Genomic DNA, 17,903 nt, shown 5'->3' with positions numbered 1-17,903 from the left:
TTATACAATTCCAATCAAATATACTTTATTCATGTAGGCCTAGCAACAAGCACTTATGAATCGTAGAATAATGGCAACTTGCTAAATCTGGCCTAAACAATGTTGAGCAATTGTGCTTCTTCATGAATGGTACCAGTCTCTTTTTCAAGCATTCTGTTCTGATGTATAAATATCGGTGATAATTGTCCCGGTAGTGAAAAATGGTGAGCTCTTCATGCCGCACTGGCATATAGCTTGCCAAACAAGGTATTTCTAAGCATTTTTTTCTACTCGGATAACCTTTTCCGATTCGTTGAGATTCGAAATATCACGAGAGGAATAGTACTGGTTACCTGATAAAGACTTGAAGTCTGCCTTGACGTAGGTTTCATCGTCAATAATTAGGCAACATTTTTTGTCAACATGGTGAAAATCCAACCTGGAACCTGGAACGTCTAAGAGCATGATTATATTGATCCAGTTCTCTTCGGAGCCTTTTGCTTCACGTAATGCCGCATTCTTTTTTAATTTTTTGGAAGCATTTGTTTGATTTGTTCCTACTTTTTTCGCCACATCCCAGGAAGAAATACTCGAATTCTTATCAAATAGCTTGCACACCTTTGATTGTAACTTAACATTAGAATTTCTGGTGGGTTGACTCTCAAGCCTCAAGCCGCTTCCTATCTGTATAGTTTCACCTTGTATAATTTTTTTTAGGGTCCGTTGAACCAAAGATAATTAAAAAGACATAGAGTGCTTACATCGGGTTTGTTACCAAAAATACTATTATTTTCGTAGTCTACATCTAGCGTCAAGTAGCGGAACTATCAGTACCGCTACTCGACACTAGATGTCACATGTGTCGCGACTGACGAAAAGTGTATTGCTCAACCATTTATAACTAATATTATAAGAAGAAGGAGTTGAAAATAGAGTTCCGGACGATATTAACAATAAAGAGCCACTCGTTGAGCATTAGACTCTTCGCTTGCCGCGACATCTATTGTCGAGGAGCAGTACTGAGAGTTCCGCTAATTGACGCTAGATGTAGACTACGAAAATAATAGTATTTTTGGTAACAAAACCGATGTATGGAGTGAGCACTACTATCATAGTATAAACAGGGCACTATGTCTTCTTAATTCTCTTTGGTTGAACCTTCCTTCGCGTAGTTTGACAAGATTTTGCCAGATCTTAAGTTGATAAATGAGGATTTTTACTGCGAAATCATTTTTTTCGTGTAACGCCATTTTCATAGATAGAAAACAAATTAATGTTTTATGGTGGTCTAATATTTCACGAGCCTTCTAAATTTAAAATTTCAAAAGAATATTCATAAAAGGTTCGATGCAACACGCCAGCAAAGTAAAAGCTGGACAAGCGCGAGTCGGACTCGCCCACCGAGCGAGGGGAACCCCTTTCAGTCATCATCATCATCATCATCATGTCAGCCGATAGACGTCCACTGCTGGACATAGGCCTCCCCCAAGGCTCGCCACTCCGACCGATCCTGTGCCGCTCGCAACCACCGAATTCCCGCGACTTTCACCAGGTCGTCGCTCCATCTCGTTGGAGGCCTACCGGCAGTTCGTCTTCCGGTACGCGGACGCCACTCCAGAACCTTCCGGCCCCACCGGCCATCAGTTCTGCGAGCAATGTGCCCCGCCCACTGCCACTTAAGGTTTGCAATTCTGCGAGCTATATCGGTGACCCTAGTTCTACTGCGGATATCATCGTTTCTGACTCTATCACGCAGAGAAACCCCGAGCATAGCTCTCTCCATTGCCCTTTGCGTGACCTTGAGCCTTCTTATGAGGCCCATCGTTAGCGCCCACGTCTCAGATCCGTATGTCATCACTGGCAACACACACTGGTCAAAGACTTTTGACTTAAGACACTGCGGCAATTTGGACGAAAAGATACTGTGGAGCTTCCCGAACGCTGCCCAACCGAGTCGGATTCGACGAGTGACCTCTTTCTCGAAGTTGGACCTACCTAACTGGACTGTTTGTCCTAGGTATACATAATCGTCAACAACTTCGAGCGCAGAGCCTCCGATTAATACGGGAGTTGGCACAACATGGACGTTAGACATGATCTTCGTCTTGTCCATGTTCATTTTCAGACCAACTCGTTCAGATACTCTGCTGAGATCAGCGAGCATCGCACTGAGGTCCTCCATGGTCTCAGCCATGACTACGATATCATCGGCAAACCGAAGGTGAGTGATGTACTCGCCATTTACATTGATGCCTCGTCCTTTCCAGTCCAGAACCTTAAAGGCATCCTCCAATGCAGCGGTGAACAGCTTTGGGGAGATTACATCTCCTTGTCTGACTCCCCGCTGCAATGGAATAGGCTTCGAGCTCTGGCCCTGTAGTCGGACGGACATGGTGGCGTTTTCGTACAGACACTTCAGCACTTCGATATACCGGTAGTCGATTTGGCACCTTTGGAGAGACTGCAGCACAGCCCAAGTCTCGATCGAATCGAAGGCTTTCTCGTAGTCCACAAATGCAAGGCAAAGGGGGAGGTTATATTCCTCAGTCTTCTGTATAACCTGCCGCAACGCATGTATGTGGTCTACGGTACTATAGCCTTTACGGAAACCTGCTTGTTCGGGAGGCTGGAAGTCGTCAAACCTGCGTGCGAGACGGTTCGTGATGACTCTCGAAAACAGCTTGTAGACATGGCTCAGAAGTGAGATGGGTCTATAATTCTTCAGCAAGGTGTTATCACCTTTTTTGAAGAAGAGCACCACCACACTTCTGTTCCACGCTTGCGGCGTTTTTCCTTCGCGCATGACGGAACTAAACAGCGTCTGAAGGGCCTTAAGGACTGGTTTACCACCCGCCTTCAGGAGTTCGGCCGTAATTCCGTCATCACCTGGGGCTTTGCCATTCTTAAGTTGTTTGAGAGCCATACTAATCTCGTACAGGCTGACGTCCGGGATATCTTCGGTATAGTGTCGAGTTAGTCTAGCTCTAGGGTCTCTAGCTAGATCCACGACGGGTGCTCGGGTTGTTGTGTATAACTGTCCATAGAACTTCTCGACTTCTCCCAAGAGCTCAGGTTTGGATGAGATGATCCTGCCGTCGTCGGTCTTCAGTTTTGTCAGTTGGCTTTGGCCAATAGACAGATCTCTGGCAAACACCTTCGAGCCTCTGTTGCGCTTGATAGCCTCTTCAATACTGTTAGTATTGAATCGGCGTATATCTCGCTTCAGAGACTTCGAGATCCGTCTGTTGAGCTGCCTATAACGACAAACGTCACCTGACGACTGCAGAATCATCTCACGCCTCACCTCCATGAGCTTGAGAGTGGAGTCCGAGAGTTTCTTGGTTCTTGTACGACGAGTCTTGAAGAACTTGGACCCGACCGTATGAACAGCTTCCACAAACCCGTCGTTGTAATCGTCCAGGTCGCTAGCTAGGCATTCGAACCGGTTTTGAAGTTCGAGCTGAAAGCTCTCGGGGTTTTGGAGCTGGGCCGGTGCCGGGCGGAGCGTAGACTTTATCAGTCGAGATCTCTCAAGCCTAAATTGAATATTCAATGTGCCTCTTACCATACGGTGATCGCTCCCGGTTTTGACCGAATTGATCACAGAAACATCACTGAATATTTGCTTCTTCGTCGACATGATAAAGTCGATCTCATTCCTTGTTGCACCGTCAGGGCTCACCCAGGTCCACTTCCTGTGCTCACGTTTCCTGAAGAAGGAGTTCATCATATAGAGTCCTTCCTTCTCCATGAAACCAGCCAGTAGGTGGCCCCGGTGATTCCTACGCCCCACTCCAAATTGCCCCACTCTCAGCTCTTCACCGTCTCGTTTGCCCAGCTTAGCGTTGAAGTCCCCCATAACAACTGTGAAGTGAGTTTTGGAGCTATGCATGGCTCTGGAGATATCCTCATACATAGCCTCCACCTCATCGTCGGAGTGTGTCGAGGTCGGTGCGTAGACTTGTATGACCTTCAACGAATAACGTTGGGTCATTCTGAGTACAAGGCACGCTACCCTGTTCGACACACTCTCGATCTTCACCACGTTGTTTACGAGGGACTTGTGGACGATAAACCCGACACCTCCCTGGGACCGTTGTTCGCCCTCCCGGAAATAGAGCAAGTTGCCGGAATTCAGAGTTATCATGTCCTCCCCCTCTCTACGGACTTCCGATAACCCTATGATTCCCCAACGTAACCTGCTTAATTCTTCCTCCAGTTCTAATAACTTTTCGTCGGTCCGCAGCGTACGGCAGTTGTATGTTGCCAGGGCCAAGGGTCGTCGGTTATGGTAGCCGGGCCTCTGCCGGTGATTCACTGTAGCACCCCCTGCCCCGCCATTACCCTGGCCGCTACCGGAGCCAGGAATAGCGGGGCTGCCGGGGACTAGGGGTCTGGGTTTTATTTGTGTCTGCATTATTTTGTTTTTTGTTTTTATCCCTTGGGGGGGATTGCCGTAGTCGCCACGCTTGGCAGGCGGGTTGGCGACCGCAGTTTGATAGAGGTAGTTCTCGGAGGACGCTGCTGCCCATCCACCGGATTTCCTTCAGTCGCCTCTTACGACACCCACGGAAAGAGAGGGGGGGTGGTGCTATTCTTACCCGGCACCACACGGGTGCACACCCCTTTCAGTATTTGTTGTTAATTGTTATAGCGGCAATAAAAATACATCATTTGTAAAAATTTCAACTGTCTAGCTATCACGGTTCATGAGGTACAGCCTGGTGACAGACAGACGGACAGACAGACATACAGACGGAAATAGGACAGAGTTTTAGAAATAGGGTCCCGTTTTTACCCTTTGGGTACAGAACCCTACAAAAGTAGGCGACAATTTAATAGTGTTCACTCTTTAATATTGCAATTTCAGTTTAATGTTAAATGATTCGCAAACAGGAGAGATCTGCAATAAGTGCGGTAATGCGGTTACTCTAGAAGGGCATAAGCACCACCCCACCTTCTTGATATTTATGGATTGTTAAGATATTTATGTATATCTCACATCTTTAACCACATAGGCGATTCTGACGTATTACCTTATACTGACGTTTTGATGTTACAGTCAAGTAAATGTTTCCTCTCATCTCATGAAACTTCTTTCATTGTAGTAATAAGGTGAAAACTGGTACTCCATAAAATGTAACATTGAACTGTAAAGGGAGATACCAAACCGATCGTATACAATACACTTATACAGGGTGCATTCATATCCGGTGGAGCAGGAAGTCAACTACCCTGTGTAGATGCAGGGCAACCAACTCTCAGTGGGTGAAATACGTTTCAAAGCAAAAACGCTTATCTTATACATTTAAGATTTACAAAATATCTTATTACATTAAGAGAGTAAAATTAGGTAAAATGTCATTTTATTTGCACTTTCTTAGTTTGACGTTTTGAAATCAATAACGAGTAAGTAGATATTTATTGATGATTATAGAAAACCATTATAAGTATTCATGATCTATATAAGCAATTCTAATAAGAACACAGATACATACCTTGAACTCCGCTTTTATCTAGAAAATTACTTAGTTGAAACGTTGAATTACTTGATGCTAGATATTGTGTGAACCTCTGCAACAAAACAAAAACAATGTCAATAATAATAGTTTTTACTATCTACCATCTGCATAAACACAGTGAACTAGTCATTCATACATCTAATGGGGTTGGCCGGGCGAAATATTTTACAGATGGCGCCAGCATAGCTTGCCCGCTTGCCCTATCAATCCCTAAAATTCTGTCAAATTCTTGTTATTTTTTTTGGGAATTTTATAGCCTGGATGCCATCAGCCCTTTAAGCCAAATCTCATAGAACAATTGACTGTAACGATTGACTGAGGAGTAACTCAAAATCTTAAAACGTGTGATACCTATGTTATTATTCAATATAGTGCCACTTACAATGCAAGTAGATAATAGGATATCTAAATTTAAGCATTTTTTTTTAATGCGCAGTGGTGCTGGTGCGTTGAATTGAAGTGAATGGATGGAATGGAAGTCAGCGGGCGCAGCGTGGTTCCATTTTTGTCGCCTGTCACTATGCCCGTTACTTTCGCACTTACATACTTGTTAGAACATACTTGTGACAAGCGATAAAAGTGCGACCGTGCTACCGCCGCAGGTGATCTTAGTGATCTGTGTGTATGTATCAAAGTAAAACTGTTGTCGGGCTGTGTCTTAAGCAGTTTTTTAGTGAGTGTGAATTTGTATTGCCGCTATAAATTTTTCGTGTTTGTTGTATCTCTAAACTTAACGGTAGACCATGTATACCTAAAACTTGGGTGTAAATAAAGAAAAATGTACCTACAGCATAACAACTAACCTAACTAAATAATTTAAATCGGTCAAGCGTTAGTCGTTAAAAACGAAAAAAAAAAAAATGTTTCACCTACATATTTTTTGTTACTTATCGATAAACGGACGGAACCCTTGGAGCGCGATTTCGACACGAAGGTACTTGAATTAATTTTGAAGCAAATGGGTAAATTGAGGACTATGATTTCAAGCTATTTTATGAAATTTGAATCGGTCCAAGCGGGAGTTAACCCTTTTGGGTTCCATCTGCGTCACTAGCCGTAGACTAGATGAAGAGAGTCAAACATGCTCGACACTGTCGAAGGCCTTCTCATAATTGACGAAGGCCATAGATTCGGACAAGGATATCATTATCTTCAAGTAGACATTGTCACGCCATCAATAGCCGTGAGGGAGGCGTTATGTTATTGATACAACTGTTTCAATCGATATACATACATCGCAGCGCAGCGTACAAAGAGTAATTTTTCGAAACTTCTGCCATTCTTCTGTTATTACATTATCAACCGTGCTCGCGTGAATTTATGAACAGTTTTTCAGTAACCTTAAGCGAAAGTTATTCATCGATATAAGTGTAGAAAATAATTACATTGCATTCTTGTTCAATTTCGTATGTTATTTGATAAGAACAAGTGCTTGAATTTGGTACCTATATGGTATTTGGTTACCTAACTTTGGAACGTTTTAGGTATTCGTAGAATTGTTTATACATATATAATATTTAAATAGAGACAGATAGTACTTTCAAAACTTGTACTTGGTAAAATTACTTTGAGTCAAGTCTAAGATAGGTCGACAATTAATATTGAAAACATTGGGACGCCTAATATGTGAGCGTGTTTAACCAATGGGGTTGGCCGGTCGAAATATTTAGCAGATGGCGCCAGCATAGCTTGTCATGTCCAATCCCTAGAATTGTATTTTTTTTGTTTTTTTAATGCCTTGGATGCCAGCCCTTTAAGCCAAATCTCATAGAAAAAGTGGTAAGCTATGATGGCGCCATCCCTGCAAACCTTTAACAGTTGCCAACCCTATTTCGTCCGCTACTACTTTCGTAAACTATTCGTCATATGTATTATACATACATATAACATAAAAACTGGTGTTTTCTTCAAAAAAGCCGTAACGTTTTAACCGACCCAAGGCTACAATTAAGCAGGCAGTTTTAAACGTTGATTTCATGAATACAACGTGTTAATGGGTGTCGTTTGATTGATGGTCTGACGACGGCTTTTTTAAAGCAAGAGTTACAAAACAACCAAGCTGTACAGTCGCCATCAGATATATCGGAGCGGCCAAGGCGCTCACAAATATCTGAACGCGCCTCTATTGTCGAGGGGTTAGAGTGCTTGTTCAGATATTTTTGAGCACCTCGGCCGCTCCGATATATCTGATCGCGACTGTACATGTGAATTCTCCAATTTTTAAGAAAGGAGATGAAACCGCGGTACAGAACTATCGCCCAATTTCAATTTTATCGTGCTTTTCTAAGCTATTTGAGTCTCTTATACAACCAATACTTTCGGGGCTAGTAGACAATTGTATTTCTGACCATCAACATGGCTTCAGACCTGGTCGTTCAGTAGTGTCGAATCTGGTGCCATTTGTTTCTGACTTGTGCCTAAAAAAAGCCTAATAAAGGCCTGCAAGTTGATACTGTATACACTGACTTTAGCAGCGCCTTTGATAAAGTCGATCATGCAATTCTCTTACAAAAGCTTAATAATTTTGGGGTCGGTGGTAATTGGCTCGAATGGTTCAAGTCTTATCTTATGAATAGGCCGCAAAATGTGGGTATACACGGCTACAAATCGATAACCTATGATGCTGGTTCGGGAGTACCACAGGGTTCTCACCTGGGCCCAGTGCTCTTTTTGATATTTATAAATGATATTACTGATCATATCAAACAATCCAACTATTCTTTATACGCAGATGATCTCAAGCTATACAGATCGGTGATATGTGAATCAGATGCAAAAATGCTACACGAGTGACCTTTACAATATAGTGTCTTGGTGCAATACAAATCGTATGACTCTCAACGCAAAAAAGTGTTTTTTTATTAAATATTGCAGGAAAAAAAACCGCTTGAATATAGGTACGAGATCGGCGGTGTTACTTTAATAGAAGTCACTGAAGTTCGAGATCTTGGCGTAATAACTTAAATTTAATGCTCATATCGACTCTATAGTAAAATAAGCTGCACAGATGCTTGGATTTATTAAAAGAAACTCCACTGGTTTTAAGGATCAGAAAACAAAAGTAATCCTTTACAACACGCTAGTACGCAGCCATCTCGAATCAGCCTCAATTGTCTGGAGTCCTTTCTATCACATACATTCGCAACGAGTTGAGAGCATACAGAGAGCTTTCACAAGATATCTTGCTTTTGGTACTCCAGGGTTTTCGCACAGAAACACCTACGACTGTCGCCTCGCCAAATATAATATGAACAGCCTGCGCGATCGGCGACGTATGTTGGACCTTTGTTTTCTGCACAAGGTCGTAAATGGACAAATCAAATGCAACAACTTACTCGAGAGAATTTGTATTACCGCACCTCATAATTATCCTCGGCGTCCTATAACGAAAACATTCTCGGTGCCAGTAACTAGGACCAACCTCGGTCTGCAGTCTCCCATGGTACGAGTGTGCGCCGCTTACAATGCCTTTATAATGGAAAGGGATTACATCGACATTTTTCATGACCGTTTACCCGCATTCAAAAATAAAATAATGGGCAGAAAATAATAATAAAATTAAATATAATTAATTAGTATAATTTTAGATTTTGGATTTAATTGTATAGTTCTAGGTTAAGTTTGATCTTACTGCGATGCTTTTAGTCAATGTTATGTACTCCATAATTGTCATATATATCAGTATTTATTACCTTTTAAAATGTTGTTAGTGTAAGTTCCGGTTGCAGCGGCGAACTGTCAATACGCATTTTACTGTCTCTCGCGAAAAAAATCGATTTTTTGTGGATAAAGTGCCAATAAAGCGTGATACTATAAGTAATTGAGTAGAACACCAGTGAATTAACACTTTGAAGGTTAAAAGTCAGTGCGATCTTCAAACTCTGTGTGTAAAAGTGCAATTAAAACCTGACGAAATTCATCAACATAACCTAAACGGAAGTCGCCATTACTCAAGCAAGTGCTACCAACATTTAGAAGTAACGTCAAGTGTCAGTGTCACTGAGTGTTGCCAGTACAAGAAACAAAAAATACCAAAATAAAACATGGACAAATTAGACATGGAGATTCTATTGTCAAAACTTGATGAAAAGCTGCAACAACAAACTAAAACAATAACAAAATCTGTAACGGAAAACGTACTGGAAGCGCTGGACGAAAAGATGAAGAATTTGGCGGACGAAAATAATGTACTAAAAAACAAAGTAGCAGAACTCGAAAAGAAAATTCATTTTATGGAAAGGGAAAAGCGCAATAATTACCTTATCTTTTTCGGGACAGAAGAATCAGGAAAACCAGAAGGCGAACTAGTGGACTATATTAAAGAGATCGTTATAGACTTGGGAATTTATATAGACAGCAATGAAATAAGCAACGTATATCGAATTGGACAGAGGGCTTCCAGCGACAAAAAGCTACCTGTGGTGGTATCCTTCACAACCAAATGGAAGAAACACCAAATTATGAAAAAGAAGACCAGCCTCCTCCCTGCCGGCATCTATATAAAAGAAGATTTCCCTAAAGCAATCATCGAAAAACGCAAGGAACTACAGCTGCAACTCGAGGAAGAAAGAAAGAAAGGGAACATAGCCTTTTTGAAATATGATAGGTTAATAATAAAACCACAAACGCAACAAAACACGAAAAGGAGCAGAGAAGAATCAGATTCGCCCAAAATGTCAACACAAAAGAAGAGTAACTCACAGAGCAGTCCAGTACAAACAATATCCAAAACAACAACAATAATTAAACCTAGTATGTTAAACTTCGTCGAACGCGGCAGACCCGCCCCAAAAACACTATGGCCAAAAAACTAATAAACCCTATTAACAACCGGAAACAAACAAAACAACGAAATGCAACTAATTCACAACAATCAACACAACATAATTGTCTCCCAACACGGCCGGTCCGCGCGGGAGAACTAGACCAAAACCCTCCAAAAAATAAGTCAATCAAAAAACCAAGAACAAATAAACTGGAAAGAACGCACCAACTTAAAGTCTGCACATACAACGTAAGATCATTATCAACGAGAGAAAGACTCATAGAGCTTAATAATGCTATAGCGAATATAGATTGGGACATTATAGGACTAGCAGAAATTAGAAGAAAGGGCCAAAGTATCGAAGAACATGGTAACTATATCCTGTGTTACATAGGTGAAACACCAGGCTTGCACGGAGTAGGCTTCCTAATAAAGAAAACACTCAAAAATAACATAGTAAATTTTCTAGGCATATCTGAAAGAATTGCAGTTTTAAAACTCAAATTTGAACAGTTACCCGTTACCATAATCCAAACATATGCACCTACTGAAAGTTCAAGCGAAGAAGAAATTACCAAATTTTATTATGACCTGAAGACAGCACAAGAACAAGCTGATAAACATTTTATTATTATTTACAACGACGGGACTTAATCGCGTAAAATAAGTATTAAACCCACCTCCGACGTTTCGAGGACGGCGTTGTCCCCGTGGTCTCGGAGAAGACTGGCTAAAGTTGACATCAACATCTTCTAGGCGCGCGAGTTTTTCGAACTACCCGCACTTGGTCTTTTTTATTAACTTGAACGTTTTGCGCACTAGGGATGTTACCGGGTCGACACACAACACTCACAATATTCGATTTTTCAACTTTCGATATTTGGTTTCGCTTACACTTACTAATGACTGGGTTCCATGTGGATGAGATCTTAAAACCTTCGTCTCGATTGAAATTTCTATGTTTCTTTTGTTTGGATTTTTCTACTATAAAACCCACGATCTGTAGAAAGTATTCTAGGGTTGTGAAGCTCAATCCAGTGGTTTGGCCCTGACTCTAGTAAATGCTCAGCAACAGCAGACTTGTTCACCTGACGGTTCTTGACAGCTGCGATATGTTCCTTAACTCGCTCCGCAATGGTACGTTTCGTTTCCCCGATGTAGGAACTACCACAACTGCAATCGATCTTATAAACGCCAGGTGACTGGAACGGGATAACGTCCTTCCGTGACCTCAGGTTTCCTGCAATTTTGGATAAAGGAGTGTATACCGTCTTTATAGAGTACCTCTCAAGTACTGTGCCAACCTTATCCGTTATTCCTTTCACATAAGGTAAAAATGCCGGTTGCCTGGAGACATCAGGACGCTTCACTCTTGCTTTTCGTCTGGGTTGCCACTTTCTCACCTTATACCCGTTCCACCTAAGTACCTCCTGAATATGCGACATCTCGCTCTTTAAATATTCAGGGTCACACAGATCTTGTGCTCTGTTCACCAGCGAGCTGACAACTGATTGTAAGTGTCGGGGATGGTGGTGAGAAAAAGCGCTCAAATACCTATCCGTGTGAGTTGGCTTCCTGTATACAGTATGCGTCAGGGTTCCGTCGACTCGACCAATCACGTTGACATCCAGAAAAGGCAAACTGCGCTGTGATTCCAATTCATACGTGAATCTTATCTTAGGATGAATTGAATTCAAATATTGGAGTAGTTGCTCCACTTCCTGCTTTCCACCTTTCATAACACAGAAAACATCATCAACATATCTCTTCCACAACTTTACTGCCCATGGCTGCAGGTCTATACTGGCTTCGATATGCTCCATCCAGATATTTGCCAAAACCGGTGCTACAGGGCTACCCATGGCCACACCATCGATCTGGAGGTAATGCTTCCCATTATACAAAAAATAGCTACCTTCTAAGCAGTTTCTCAGCAACACCATGACCGACTCCGATATTCCACCATCGCTCAGTTTCCCTCTGACCACTTCAAGGCACTCCTTCACGGGAACATTGGTAAAGAGCGACTCAACGTCGAAACTCACCACGATGTCGTCCGGTTCCAGCGTTATACCCTTGAGAATGTCTATAAAGTGACGAGAATCCTTCACAAAAGATGGCGTCCCACCTACAAGCGGTTGCAATACCGACGCAACATGCTTCGCAAGATCGTAAGTAGGAGATGAGATTTAGGTCGAGTCGACGGAACCCTGACGCATACTGTATACAGGAAGCCAACTCACACGGATAGGTATTTGAGCGCTTTTTCTCACCACCATCCCCGACACTTACAATCAGTTGTCAGCTCGCTGGTGAACAGAGCACAAGATCTGTGTGACCCTGAATATTTAAAGAGCGAGATGTCGCATATTCAGGAGGTACTTAGGTGGAACGGGTATAAGGTGAGAAAGTGGCAACCCAGACGAAAAGCAAGAGTGAAGCGTCCTGATGTCTCCAGGCAACCGGCATTTTTACCTTATGTGAAAGGAATAACGGATAAGGTTGGCACAGTACTTGAGAGGTACTCTATAAAGACGGTATACACTCCTTTATCCAAAATTGCAGGAAACCTGAGGTCACCGAAGGACGTTATCCCGTTCCAGTCACCTGGCGTTTATAAGATCGATTGCAGTTGTGGTAGTTCCTACATCGGGGAAACGAAACGTACCATTGCGGAGCGAGTTAAGGAACATATCGCAGCTGTCAAGAACCGTCAGGTGAACAAGTCTGCTGTTGCTGAGCATTTACTAGAGTCAGGGCCAAACCACTGGATTGAGCTTCACAACCCTAGAATACTTTCTACAGATCGTGGGTTTTATAGTAGAAAAATCCAAACAAAAGAAACATAGAAATTTCAATCGAGACGAAGGTTTTAAGATCTCATCCACATGGAACCCAGTCATTAGTAAGTGTAAGCGAAACCAAATATCGAAAGTTGAAAAATCGAATATTGTGAGTGTTGTGTGTCGACCCGGTAACATCCCTAGTGCGCAAAACGTTCAAGTTAATAAAAAAGACCAAGTGCGGGTAGTTCGAAAAACTCGCGCGCCTAGAAGATGTTGATGTCAACTTTAGCCAGTCTTCTCCGAGACCACGGGGACAACGCCGTCCTCGAAACGTCGGAGGTGGGTTTAATACTTATTTTACGCGATTAAGAGCCAACAGGAGTGGTCATTTCTCCATACAAACGTACTCGACTGTTTCCTCCCTGGTTTTTGAAGCTAGAGGAATGATTTTTTCAACACAGATTAATATTGTCAATATCTGTGTCGGTGTGTTTTGCTTTTTTTGATATTTTTGTTTTTTAAGGCGCTAGAGCCCTTCAAACATGGCCAAAAATGGCCTCACTGACTATGCCGCAATGAGAGGCGTGGTATTCAAAACTGGTATCAATTAGCCAAAAAATCAAAACAGTCCGACACAGACAATTTCATAATCATTTAGATTTCCAAATTTGGTTACGATTGCTTAAGTTTTGGAGGAGGAAACAGTCGAGTACGAAACCTCGATTTTTGAGATTTTTACGCAGGATTTTTCGCCTAAGCTGCAGTTGTCCTTATCGCACTAATTTTAGGGGCGGGGTCAAGTTTCTAAATACGTACACGGACAGAAAAGTGATGGGCAATAGTCGACATTGAAAGTCGATAATCTAGTGATGTGATAAGTTATCGATAAACCATAACAAAGTCGCGATTTGCCTCTTAGTAGGCGAAGTAAGTAAAGTGAGTATGCACTTTGGCCTCAGGGGATATCGTTTAACACTATTTATTATTCCTTGGTTCATACAAAGCTGAGCTGACGCACTAGCTACGAGATTAAGTCCTGGCTACCCCCCAAAATGGGAGGGGAAAAGTCGGCTTCTGCGGTCCAGTTTGCCTCTATTTCTACCTATCTCTTGATATGAGATCAAATTTGGTATAAATTTTGTGTAAATTAGGGACGAATAATTTATTTTAGAAATAATAGTTTCACATTTTCATACACAAATCTGAATATACGAACGAAAAATTAAAACTATATATAATTTTTGGTCACAGATTTGCTCTTTAGAAGCAAATTGTGGTGATTTGCACTAAAAATTAATTACACAATTTAGTTTATTCATTCTTTATTTAGAAAAGTATCAGTTCTAAGTACGTATTATTATATTGCTTTATATTTTACAATTTTCACTATTATTCAAAAATTTATTTTAAACAAAGTATTAATTTTATTAAAACTTTTGTGACGTGATCTCATGAAAGGGGCTCCACGAGGCGAAATACTTTTTACGCCAATTATTTTCTTTTTTTTTAAATTTACAACAAAGACGAAAGTTCGAAAAAAATGTGGTTACTTAATAATTGCCTAACTTGTTGAAAAAATTACTTTACATAATATCAATTTATAACCGTAGTATATTCCATGATATGTTTTAAATACAGCATATTATTTCCTAATTTTTAAAAGAATATTTAATACCTTTAAAATAATATCTGTCTGTCTGTCTGTCAATCTGCCTGTCCGTCTGTCACCAGGCTGTATCTCGTGAACCGTGATAGCTAAAAAGTTGCAATATTTACGGATGATGTATTTCTGTTGCCGCTATAACAACAAATACTAAAAACAGAATAAAATATTTTTTTAAGTGGGGCTGCCAAACAACAAACGGGATTTTTTGCCGTTTTTTGCGTAATGGTACGGAACCGACTCGCACTTGGCCGTTTTTTGTTAATAGCTTTGAACTTTTTTTATGTGGGAATAAACGCTTCGAATACATTTTTCTAGACATCATTCTGAATCCAATGAGGTATCATACGTATTTTTAGGAGTTAGTATTTCTATTAGTGGCAGCCGTACAAGCCCAATTTCAAAGTAAAACCGCAAATCGATGTACAGGTTAGCCGTTTGGCACACGCATACTAAGAGGTCAAAACAAAATTTTTGACCCGCAGTTTCTAAAAAAAACCCCTTAGGAGGGGTATGCTGAAACATTTTTTTTGTATGAAAAAAAAAACATATTTTTTTTCCAAAAACCTATCGTGTGTGGTATCATACGAAAGGGCTTTTTGAGGCGATTCTAAAATTATACCACATCATTACATTTTTGCAATTTTTTTGTAAATTAAAACAAATAGAATTTTCAAAACACACCAAGTTTGGGGTCAAGTTAAAGGGTTAAGTAGAACTGTGTCACTTTGTATTAAAAAAAAAACTAAATAAATTTTTTATTGCTTTTTTGGGGTTACATATGAGGATATCACGTATCATTTGTACAAAAAAAATCAGCCATATCGTATCTGGAGGAGCCCAAACTTGGTATGTTTTGAAAATTCTTTTTCTTTCAATTTAAGAAAAAACCGGCCAAGTGCGAATCAGAATCGGGCGCCGAGGGTTCCGTACATTACACAATTTAAACAATGTATTTTTATGTGAAACGTGAGTGAAAGGTAAATTGCGGTTTACGATTTATAGCGTATTAAAAAAAAACTACTAACTAGATCTCGTTCAAACCAGTTCTCGGTAAAAGTTGGCAAGGTAATGTACATCATATATTTTTTCAGTTTTATCATTCTCTTATTTTAGAAGTTAGAGGGGGGGTTACACATTTTACCACTTTGGAAGTGTCTCTCGGTCTCGCGCAAACTATTCAGTTTAGAAAAAAAAAATATGAGAAACCTCATTATCATTTTTGAAGACCTATCCATGGATACCACACACGTATGGGTTTGATGAAAAAAAAAAATTTTTGGGTTTCAGTTCTAAGTATGGGGAACCCCTAAAATTTTTTTTTTCCTATTTTTGAGTGAAAATCTTAATGCGGTTCACAGAATACATCTACTTACCAAGTTTCAACAGTTCTTATAGTTTCGGAAAGAAGTGGCTGTGACATACGGACGGACGACAGACAGACAGACATGACGAATCCATAAGGGTTCCGTTTTTTGCCATTTGGCTACGGAACCCTAAAAATGGCTAAAATGCAATGATGTGGTATATTTTCAGAATCGCTTCAAAAAGCCCTTTCGTATGATAGATGAGAAGTATACGATAGGTTTAAAAAAAAAGTTTTTTTTTTATACAAAAAAAGGTTTCAGCACTCCCCTCCTAAGGGAATTTTTTTTAGGAACTGCGGGTCAAAATTTTTGTTTTGACTAGTATATACGTGTACCAAACGGCTAACCTGTACATCGATTTGCGGTTTTTTTATGCGAACAGCTTACACTATTTTTTTCACCACCTTGAACCTTTTGTAGACTAGACTATTGTCCCAAAATATTGGGCGACGACCGGTCGTCTGGCCTAGGAGGTAGTGACCCTGCCTGTGAAGCCGATGGTCCTGGGTTCGATGATATGATATGATGAGCACAGATATTTGTTCCTGAGTCATGGGTGTTTTCTATTTGTATTTAAGTATTTATATATTATGTATATCGTTGTCTGAGTACCCATAACACAAGCCTCCTTGGGCTTACCGTGGGACTTAGTCAATCTGTGTAAGAATGTCCTATAATATTGATTTAATATTTATTATTATTTATTTATTTATTGGGTTTCATATTTATTCCGATCAGAATTAGGAGCTCTTCAATTTATTCCTATTTTTATCAAAATCTGACACATAAATAAAAAAACGGACCATCAATAAAACTGTATAATTACATCAAAGTAAGAAATATCACATGTCACATGTTTCTTTATTATGATAATTTTATCTAACCTGAGGCTTTCTTTTTTTCTATTCAACGGAGCCGGAGAGCGCAAATTTGTTTTTCAAGACGCTTGCTCGAAAAGATCTTATTTCATGCAGGTGTACTGAAGGGAAAAGGCCTATATTGTTCCCGCGGGAGATATAGCTTTCTTTTTTAATTAGGTATGTCACTAATTCATACGAACCAAGTAAGTTATAAGTAAAATACTTTGTTTAAAATCAAGGTATAAGGGAGTTTTACTTTTAAAATACTCACGACTATAATTTAATATTTTTGTTTATCATATTTAAAAATATTTAATTGGACTAATTTAACAGCCGTTATCTTGTATGTTTTTATACAACAATGTTTTCTTGTATGTCCATGTTATGTTATGTTTTTTTACTATTCTGTAACTCGAAATGTTAATTAGATTGCAGGTTGTAGAAGGATATTGAATTTAGTTACTAAAAACACGAGCGGCGTGAGGCCGGCGAGGAGCGCAAATAACGTGCGCGTCGGTGTGCGTGCACCACACACACTGGGATAGTCCCTCGGTACGCGGTACCGCCCCCGTCAGCGCGACGACGATATTCTCTTTCAAATCTCAAAATTGAGTTTGGTCTCGGCTCCTGTTGGCTCTTAAGTCCCGTCGTTGTAAATAATAATGAGTAAAAATCGTGAAAGTTTAAATCAGTGTGATAAACATCTTCTTGTGATTGGCGATTTTAATGCGAAAATCGGACAACCAAACCAGAAGAAAACATGGTAATGGGAAAATATGGATATGGGAGAAGAAATAGTAGAGGGGAACACCTTATACAGTATGCTAATGAATACAAACTGTCGATAATGAACACATTCTTCAAAAAGAAACAGTCCCGTAGATGGACATGGATATCACCTAATCAGAAAACAAGAAATGAAATTGATTAAATACTGACCAACACCCGAAAGTCCATAACA

General features: G+C 40.4%; 1 protein-coding gene and 1 long non-coding RNA gene across 12 annotated transcripts in view; both read right to left on the bottom strand.

Annotated features, from left to right (window-relative positions):
* The window catches only part of LOC134746667 (uncharacterized), a 184,424-nt gene that overhangs the window by 59,812 nt on the left and 106,709 nt on the right, over positions 1 to 17,903 (bottom strand). The window lies entirely within an intron of this gene.
* Positions 1 to 17,903, bottom strand: part of LOC134745817 (phosphatidylinositol-binding clathrin assembly protein LAP) — a 72,992-nt gene that overhangs the window by 33,252 nt on the left and 21,837 nt on the right. For all 11 annotated transcript variants that reach the window (XM_063679935.1, XM_063679947.1, XM_063679952.1 and 8 more), the window contains exon 3: positions 5,478 to 5,553. In XM_063679935.1, coding sequence (XP_063536005.1) covers positions 5,478 to 5,553 — 76 coding nt within the window. The remainder of the gene's footprint in view (positions 1 to 5,477; positions 5,554 to 17,903) is intronic.

Source organism: Cydia strobilella, chromosome 1, assembly GCF_947568885.1.
Source record: "Cydia strobilella chromosome 1, ilCydStro3.1, whole genome shotgun sequence".
In the NCBI taxonomy this organism is placed as follows: Eukaryota; Metazoa; Arthropoda; class Insecta; order Lepidoptera; family Tortricidae; genus Cydia; species Cydia strobilella.
Note: the sequence above shows the minus strand (reverse complement) of the source record. Positions and strands in the feature narration are given on the sequence as shown.